This window comes from Palaemon carinicauda, chromosome 14, assembly GCF_036898095.1.
Source record: "Palaemon carinicauda isolate YSFRI2023 chromosome 14, ASM3689809v2, whole genome shotgun sequence".
In the NCBI taxonomy this organism is placed as follows: Eukaryota; Metazoa; Arthropoda; class Malacostraca; order Decapoda; family Palaemonidae; genus Palaemon; species Palaemon carinicauda.
Genome location: NC_090738.1, coordinates 123,511,920 through 123,521,816, shown reverse-complemented (window position 1 = coordinate 123,521,816; position 9,897 = coordinate 123,511,920). Strand labels below are relative to the sequence as shown.

At 38.1% G+C, this 9,897-nt stretch overlaps 1 protein-coding gene across 2 annotated transcripts; it reads left to right on the top strand.

The window, feature by feature from the left end:
* LOC137653724 (4-galactosyl-N-acetylglucosaminide 3-alpha-L-fucosyltransferase FUT5-like) lies at positions 1–9,897 on the top strand. Of its 2 annotated transcripts, XM_068387331.1 has the most exons (4): positions 1–1,242; positions 5,574–5,716; positions 8,845–9,086; positions 9,300–9,896. In XM_068387331.1, the coding sequence occupies exons 1-3, from the start codon at positions 67–69 to the stop codon at positions 9,083–9,085; spliced, it is 1,560 nt and encodes a 519-aa protein (XP_068243432.1). In that variant the 5' UTR covers positions 1–66; the 3' UTR covers position 9,086; positions 9,300–9,896. The 2 variants fall into 2 exon arrangements, with proteins under 2 accessions (XP_068243432.1, XP_068243431.1); XM_068387330.1 differs by having other exon boundaries at positions 8,845–9,897.

The window sequence follows — 9,897 nt, the reverse complement described above, 5'->3', positions numbered from 1 at the left end:
TGACTAAAGTACATTATTTTTTCCAGGTGGAGATTCTTAACAAGTAGAGTGACCTACGTTTGGCGGATGACTCGATCTAGGCGGCTTCCTTATTTCATCATAGCTTTTGTAATCTATATCAGCATCAACACCCTTCTTTCCAAAACCCAAAGCGATTATATCAGAAGTGACGAGGAGCCAGCAGCCTTCCCTCATGCAAAAATAAATACTGCCAGGTCCTTTGGAAGCAGCCAACAAGTCCTTCCACCCAAGGTTAAAGAGGAACTCAGCCTAGGTGTACAAGAAGAAGAAAATTCAGCTAAAGAAGTTTTAGATGGCGATGGGAGTGACAGAGATGCCAAGCAATCGCATGCGGAAGACAATGCCGCGAACGAAGTGAACTCTGTCGAGCCAGAATTGCATGCCAGGAAGGATGTTGAGGATGAAGAAACTGGAACTCAAGATGCACAAGAAAGTTATGGTAAATTGCCTGCCATTCAGAGAGTATCTTCATCTCGCATTCACAACTGGCGTAACTTGACGCATTTGGAGATCAAGAGCTTGTCCGTTGTGGGTCGCAGAAATTTCTTACAGGAAAATGTTGGCACACCTCAGAAGAGAAACTTTACCATTCTGACTTGGCTGACTGGTCCGAGTATTGAGAGGCGTTTAATTAAGGAATATGGGCCAGAGAAATTGGACCCATTTCGTTTCTGCTCAGTAAAAAACTGTGACATCACTTATGATTCATCTCTTGCTGATAAAGCCGATGCCATCTTGATTCACCTCCACAGAACCAAGGGCCCGTCATCTTTCCCCAACCGGACCAACTTCAAGCAGAGGTGGATCTGGCTAACTGATGAATGTCCCTATTATACATTCATGATGGCAAAAGACAAAGATATTTCCCACTATAACGGTTATTTCAACTGGTCCATGAGTTACAGAATGGACAGCGACGTACCCGTCCCGTACGGGAGGACACTCGAAATGACGTATGACGAGGCATCCTTGTACGAAAAAGTCGATTACTTCAAGATCAAGTCGAATTTTACGGCCATAATGGGGTCTAACTGTGGAGGGGGTAATAAACGGTGGGATTACGTGAAAGAATTGAAAAAGTATATGGACTTAGATGTTTACGGACGTTGTGGGACGTTGAAATGTCCCGGACATTTTACTCGTGACTGTGATGCTCTGAATAGCTACAAGTTTTACCTGGCCTTTGAAAATGCCAATTGCAGGGAATATATTACTGAAAAGGTTAGTGTGTTTTCTTTTTTTGTATCATGATATTAAACTACTGGTATATACAGTACAGTACTGTATAGTCAGAAGGTACATAGTTTTATTGCTACCAAAGTTCTATACAGTATTTGATTTTTGTATTAAAGTACAGTACTGTACTGAGTATAACTAGTCATTATTCAATATTATTTATTTTGTTCATGTGTTGTATTGTACCAACTCACTTTGTCTTTTTTCAACCACATTTTATTGCCCTTACCTAGCTTTATAAGGAATTCAAAGTACAGTACAGTACAGTATACCAACTATTTAAGATAAAGAATTCCAAGTACAGTATATCCTCTACAGTATTTTAAGTACTGTAAACACCACAATTTTTAATATTATAATTATTATTATTATTATTATCATTATTATTATTATTATTATTATTATTATTATCATTATTATTATTATTTTTATTATTATTATTATTACTTGCTAAGCTACAACCCTAGTTGGAAAAGCATGATGCCATAAGCCCAAGCGCTCCAACAGTGAAAATAGCTCAGTGATGAAAGGAAATAAGAAAATATACTACAATAGAATTTTAAGAACAATAACTTTAAAATAAATCTTTCACATATACACTAAAAACTTTAGAATTACAAAAGGAAGAGAAACAAGATAGAAAAGGATGCCCAAGTGTACCCCCAAGCAAGAGAACCCTACCCAAAGACAGTGGAAGACCATGGTACAGAGGCTATGCCACTACCCAAGACTAGAGTGCACTGGTTTGATTTTGGAGTGTCCTTCTCTTAGAAGAGCTGCTTACCATAACTAAAGTGTCTCATCTACCCTTACTAAAGGGAAAGTATCCACTGCACAACCACAGTGCAGTAGTTAACCCCTTGAGTGAAGGTGAATTATTTGGTAATCTCAGTGTTGTCAGGAGTATGAGGACAGACAAGGATGTGGATGGAAAGAATAGGCCAGACTATTCAGTGTATGTGTAGGCAAAGGAAAAATAAGCCGTAACCAGAGAGAGGGGTCCAATGTAATATCTGGCCGGTCAAAGGTCCCAATAACTCTCTAGCGGTAGTATCACAATGGGTGGCTGGTGCCCTGGCCAACCTACTACCTATAGTCTTGGAAGAATTTCAATTGCTAGTTCCATGATTGAAGCTAATTAGGGTTTTGGTATAAGTACCCAGCATTAGGAGTCGGAGACTAGAACAGGGCCGACTATTCTATCATCCATGCCTGGGACTACTGTAGCTTGTTCTTCATCTCAGATACATTACCTTTTGAGGATGGCTAATATTATTTTAGGTCGATTTTTGCGCTGCTTTTCCTTCGTACATTTCGAAACCTGAAGAGTTGTTGCTTTTGCTTAGCCATTCAAAAATACTAATACAGTACAATACAGTCAGTACCATCAGATTATCCTGTATGAAGTGATATGTTTAACCAGTCATACACTTGAAAGTGATTCCTCACCTGGATATAGACAATCAGCACCCTTAGGTTATCACAGGAAGAAGGGAATTTTTGAATAGTCATACTCATGAAAGTGATACTTCACTAGGTACTTTGTGAAGAATGCATACCCATGCCCTTATGGTTGATCTAACTCATTTTTTATTGTCAATGTGCTTCGAATGCCTGTCCACTTTAAATCTACAAACCTCTCCCAACTATTCGTGTCAGTAGAATTCTCCGTATGCTTAATTAACCAAGTCCCCAACTCATGACTTAAATGCTTTACAACCCTCTTAAGTCAAGTCCCCAACTCATGACTTAAATGCTTTACAACCCTCTTAGGTCAAGTCCCCAACTCATGACTTAAATGCTTTACAACCCTCTTAGGTCAAGTCCCCAACTCATGACTTAAATGCTTTACAATCCTCTTAGGTCAAGTCCCCAACTCATGACTTAAATGCTTTACAACCCTCTTAAGTCAAGTCCCCAACTCATGACTTAAATGCTTTACAACCCTCTTAAGTCAAGTCCCCAACTCATGACTTAAATGCTTTACAACCCTCTTAAGTCAAGTCCCCAACTCATGACTTAAATGCTTTACAACCCTCTTAAGTCAAGTCCCCAACTCATGACTTAAATGCTTTACAACCCTCTTAAGTCAAGTCCCCAACTCATGACTTAAATGCTTTACAACCCTCTTAAGTCAAGTCCCCAACTCATGACTTAAATGCTTTACAACCCTCTTAAGTCAAGTCCCCAACTCATGACTTAAATGCTTTACAACCCTCTTAGGTCAAGTCCCCAACTCATGACTTAAATGCTTTACAACCCTCTTAGGTCAAGTCCCCAACTCATGACTTAAATGCTTTACAACCCTCTTAGGTCAAGTCCCCAACTCATGACTTAAATGCTTTACAACCCTCTTAGGTCAAGTCCCCAACTCATGACTTAAATGCTTTACAATCCTCTTAGGTCAAGTCCCCAACTCATGACTTAAATGCTTTACAACCCTCTTAAGTCAAGTCCCCAACTCATGACTTAAATGCTTTACAACCCTCTTAAGTCAAGTCCCCAACTCATGACTTAAATTCTTTACAATCCTATAAGCCAAAATGGTTTTGAAATTTTATGACTACCGTATACATGTATGCATCACTAATTCATTTATTTATGCATACATTTATTTCACTTTAAATACTGTATATGAAAGGGTTCCAAGTTCTTGGGTATATTAGTGAAATCTTCCATAACGAATTCCAAATAATGTTGGTTTATATATTGGCACATAGTAATGTAATACAGTTTTTTATATGTGCTTTAAAATTTTAACAGGAATAACAAACAGAATAAGATACTGAAATCTTATCACTCTTAACAGTATGCAACTTAGAAAGAACGATAAATGATGGCCAATCTCACTCATAGTTTCACAATATTTTACAGTTGATTTTAGTATTAATCTTGACTGGGTATTTTGTTGTTTAGTTTAGAGTACAGAAAAAAATTTCCTAGGCTGCATCAAGGAAAAATATTAAAAACTATTATTATTATTAGCATATTTTGCTTTGTGCGCATAGGATTTTGATATTTCACATTTCTGTATGCATACTAGAACCTGTACTTTCCAATCCTGGTACATGCCACTTGTACTGTCCAATACATGGGAGTTGTACTGCCTTATCCAGGTACATAGAACCTGTACTTTTCAATCCAGATATTGTACTGTTCATGGAACCTGTAGGGTCCAATCCAGGTACTGTACTGTACAGTACATGGAACCTATATTGTCCAATCTAGGTACATGGTACCTGTACTGTCCTGTCAAGGTACACAGTATCTGTACTGTCCAATCCAGGTACATGGTACCTGTACTGTCCAATCCAGGTATGTGGGATCTGTACAGTACGTGGGACCTGTACTGTCCAGTCCAGGTACGTGGGACCTGTACTGTCCAGTCCAGGTACGTGGGACCTGTACTGTCCAGTCCAGGTACGTGGGACCTGTACTGTCCAGTCCAGGTACGTGGGACCTGTACTGTCCAATCCAGGTACGTGGGACCTGTACTGTCCAATCCAGGTACGTGGGACCTGTACTGTCCAATCCAGGTACGTGGGACCTGTACTGTCCAATCCAGGTACGTGGGACCTACACTGTCCAATACAGGTACTGTTGTAGGTGAAGTTAATGCACCTAAACAATGAGATAAAGTGAATTGATGACACTGGATGATGCAGCATTAAAGTCTTTAGTTTATTAGAAAAGTTTATACAAACTTTTAGTACATGCTTTGAGTGTGAGGTGTAGGTTAGGGCTTTGCTTAATAAATGAAGATTTATGCTTTATGAACTACGACAAAATCACAAATCATAAAGCATATATCTTCATTTATTAAGCGAAGCCCTAACCTACACCTCACACTCAAAGCATGTACTAAAAGTTTGTATAAACTTTTCTAATAAACTAAAGAAGACTTTAACGCTGTATATTGGGAGGAGAGTGATGGAAATGGAGGTACAGGGAACGAGAAGGAAAGGGAGACCAAAGCGAAGGTGGGTGGACTGTATCAAGGATGACCTTCGATCAAAGGGATTAACCGGTGATGAGGTGGGGGACAGAGGTAGATGGAGAAAGCTGACCAAAAACATCGACCCCACATAGAAGTGGGAAAAGATGTAGACAAAGAAGAAGAAGAAGATGATTTTTCTCATAAGTAAGGTGGCTGAAAATACTGTATGAAGAACATAAGTCACACGAAGATGAAGGCTGAACTTCTCTTTTGTTTTCCTTATGCTTTTCATCAGGGTAGAAATATGTCTATGGATATATTGGACTGATGTTATCTATGATCAACTTTTCCAGTTTTATTTTCTTTGTTTTGATTTCAGGCTTGGTGGAATGCCATACAAAAAGGAGCAGTGCCGGTCGTTATGGGAGGGAAGGTCGAAGGATACCGGAAGCTTCTTCCACCCAAATCTTTTATCCACATAGATGAATTTCAGTCTCCAAAGCATCTTGCAGAGTATCTTTTGTAAGTATGGCAATTGAAGTGTTATTTCTCATACACAAATTAATGAAGGAATCATGAAAAAAAAAACTACTTTAAATTGTTACATTATATGAGATTTGGTGTAGAGTGAATGTCAGTATGGCTTCGATCTTTTACGGGTGTTGCCATCATTTCATTTCACTGTATCATTGATGATTAGTGTAACGAGGCTACTAAGGCAAGGTACAGCTAGAGTTGGAGAGTCAAATGGGAAGAGGCACTTTTGGTAATGACTAAGCAGTAAAAGACAGGGAGCAACACAACTGAATGGACATTGCAAAAAACCTTTTCTACTTTAGTGTTATCTACAGTTACCACTCTAAGGGTATGTAAGTAGCACTCCTTAAGAAACCTATATTTGCTCATTATGTGAGTGGTGACGACTATGATAGAGTTTTAGGGAAGTTTGGAATACTGTATAGTGTTAAATTTATTGGGAATGATTGTTGAAGCTCTGCAAAGATTGTATGGGGTTGTAAGAATATTACCAGGTTATTACTTAAATTTCTTAGGAACATGATCTCACTGTCAGCTTTAACAGAGAATTTTTGGTGGGTAACAGCTCTTAATCATGAAGGCATTCTAAGAGGAGAAAACTAGCCGTGGAATCTTCTTCTCTCCATGAGGTCAACCAGCTCCCGCCTTTTCCTTCAGAGTTGCTACTCTCATCCTCTCCTCAGGTATTTTCCTCCGAGCTTTTTCAGAGGGATCACAATCTCCACTGGACATATTGAGAAGACTAGCCATGGAATACAGTATTGAATTTAAATTTCTATAGATGCAGCATTCAAGGCCATGAGATCATGTCCCTAAAGAATTTATATTATTTGCCGGTGTTCATTTTACGAGGCATGAACTTTCCGTGCATTTATATTTGCTCCGTGTTCATGACACTTAGTACAGTACAATTCTGTTTCATCTTGAAATGGATAGTTTTTATCAATTACAAGCACAAATATTTCCTTAACACTCTTAAGACTAGATCTGTATTCGTAAACTTTGTAGTTTATTATAGAAAGAATTATCTTATATATATCATCATTGTTATGTATTACTATACAGTACTGTACTTTATATGAGTGGAATTGTTACAGGAATGTTAAAAAATTTTCCACATCAGGAGCTGAGTTTCTTCCTGGCTCTCGAACAGGTCCCATTTCACTAACTGTGCTGAAGTTGGCATGTAAACTTTCAATTAAATCTAATTCCTCCAGTGATAGATCCCCTTTCTCAGATGAAAAAGAGAGTTTCTTGTTTCCGATCATCTGACTTGCCCTTTCAGACTCTCGTCCTTTGCCAAAAAACTCTTCCATCTAGTTGCTGACCACACCCAAGACTTCAGAAACTTAAGATGCCAAAGAGTTCATCTTAAAGGATGCAGGTCAAATCTTTCAAAGATCAAGTGTTAGTTGAGGATATAGACTCCAAATTCCCAGAGATACTGATGGTTATGCAAGCCTGCATCCTTATCTTAGGCCTTAGGCCTTAGTCTGGGCAGTGATATTTTCTTTTTAGCTGGAACACCCCTTTTGGTCAAGGGAGGCTTCAGTGGCTCAGTAGTGAACCAACTTTGAGGGAGAGTAGTTGTCCTGTGGTTTAAATATTCTTCAACCCAAATCTAGTTCAGAGGTGCCATGTAAACTCCTGCAAAGATTTTGCAAAATTCTAGGAAGCTCTTATAGCAATAAAAAAAAAAAAATTGTCACCATAACATCCAAACTTCCTTGTTCCTTAGGACTGTGACTTTCTCCATGGATGTGATAGTCTTTAAATATTTCTTTTTGGGAACTAGTAGACACATTCAGCTGGCCATGATATGTTGACCTGAGATACTGTAGCTCTTTATTCAGTATAGGATCCATTTTCCCTACATCTGATGGTTTTTTACTGTTATGCCCTGTGATGTGAGAAGGTTGGTCCACAAAGAAGCAGCCAAAGCAGTCTGGATTGACTGGGATTTTACCGTGTACTTTAGTGCCAAAGAAAGGTATGAATGGAGAATGATCACCCTGTATGAGATTGTAGGCTGTGATCCCATAGTATTTCAGCACTTGTCCTCTAGCCAGACCTCGGTGATTCTTAATTGAACGTGCAGTATCACTTGAGAAGATGGTGTCCAAGTCATTTCCAGTCTGGGTTGTTACAGCTGCATCTCTTCAAGTTGTGGTCAGTGATGATAGTGTTGGGGGACTTTTCTGTTTCAGCCCCACATTTTTGCAGTGGAAGTTGGAAGCAGAACTGTGTGGTAGGATTTATAATTTACCTTGATAAAGCTCTGGACTTCAGCTGTGTGTCATAGGGAAACTGAGGAATGTGTCACTGATTTGCAGTATTTCATCTCTCTCTCGAAGAAAGTTTTATGTAGAAGATGTAGAATATATGCTGTACAGTACTGTGAGCTTGTCTCTCGAAGAAAGTTTTATGTAAAAGATATAGAATATATGCTGTACAGTACTGTGAACTACACTGCTCACTTTATGTCCTTCAAGTTCTCTCTGCTTCTTGTGGAATGTTTCTCCTTGATGGAGGGCATTCACTAGCTTGACCTCCTTCCTGAATATAGATTCAGGGCATATGTATATGATTTATAGTTTATAATGAAAGAAAATGTTTTTATTCTTCTTTGATTTTTGAGACTATAGATCAGGATATAAAAACATGTCATAAGGAGGACTTGTTATCCCTATCCAGTAGTTCATGTTTGAACCTTGGATTTTCAGTGTCGGAAATACGGGTGTACGGTATATGTAATTGATGGATTTGTATGAAAAATGTTTTGCGTTTTAAACCGACGTAATTTTAAGAATATTAGTACTGTACTTATGGGTAATTTATCTTGCAAGAATGACCTAAGTCTGCTAATATATAGTACCTTTTTATTATCAGCTAATATATTGTACTTTTTATCAGTTCATCCATGTATTTTGCAGCCCAAGTACTGATATTTTGTAAAGAGACAAGAAAAGTGTACCTGTTTGAATTTTATTTTTGTAGTACTGTATATAGTACAGTATTTTTGTCAAAAATAGTCATACCATGCAATATTAGGCAATAAATTATGTCTGCAATTCCCATAAACCATTTTAACTTTATTCTTTTCTATTTAACAGGTCCCTGTCAAAGGACAGCACAAAATATATGGAGTACCATGCTTGGCGCTCGCGATACCGTGTAGTAAATGAGCACGGCTATTTGGGTGCGCCTGTGTTCCATTATTGTAGAATTTGTGAAGCCCTCAACTATAATGATCCAGCACCAAAGACATACAATAATATGGAAGTCTTCTGGAACAAAAACACAGATTGTTACAAACATACGTGGGTTGATAGAATGAACAATATCACCATATAAGGTACATGTACATGCTAATGTAATTAGTTCTATAAATTATATTTGACACTGATTTTTTGCCCTAGTGAAGTGCTCCATTACTGTGCTCATATTAATTCTGATATCAAAGTTGGTCATGCTACTTTTATTTGTACAGTATGTCTAGTGGATATTTTTCTCTTTTGGAATCATAATCCAACAGTTTGCTTCTTTACGTGTGTTGTTTTCCATCCAGGAAATTAGAAATGATCTAATTTTGGAGGAGAGGGACATAGCTGGATTAACGCAGTGTGTGGACAGACTGGAATGCAAGATGGTTAAACTTTATGCAGTCGTAATACAAAAACCGAGTTTGGGGTACTGTTTGGGTTTGTGTTCTAGTGTGATTTGGTATGACTTAGTGTTGGCATTGTGAGGTTTTGTTTGTTAACTTTTACAGTTTTATGAAATAGCTTTAGCAGTTTTGTGTAATGATTATAATCATCTTCATCAGTTTTTTTCTCGATCCTTTCCTCGTGTATCTACTATGTATATATCTAGGAAAGATCTGATTGAGCTTCAAAATTAAATCCTTTCGACAAACAAAAGCCAAGATGGTATGCACAAGAGTTTTGTACTTTTGTAAAGTAAAATCATCTGTTATTTGGAAAATTATAAATAATGCCAATTGTTTTTGGCATTAGGAGAAAAACTGGAACGTGGCAGTCTCTGTCAAAGGATATTTATAATGTACCTGTACTGAACACTCATCCAATGAGGATTGCAGTCAACTAATAAAGCAGTATTAATAGATCACTCTAAGGGCCCGGCCAGACCAAGCGCGGCTAGCGGCG

Bases quoted from the DNA above. Each gene is read 5' to 3' on its own strand.
- LOC137653724 (XM_068387330.1), top strand. From the start codon at position 67: ATGACTCGATCTAGGCGGCTTCCTTATTTCATCATAGCTTTTGTAATC. The intron at 1,243-5,573 runs GTTAGTGTGTTT...TTTTGATTTCAG, and splicing joins GGGAATATATTACTGAAAAG to GCTTGGTGGAATGCCATACA. The intron at 5,717-8,844 runs GTAAGTATGGCA...TCTATTTAACAG, and splicing joins CATCTTGCAGAGTATCTTTT to GTCCCTGTCAAAGGACAGCA.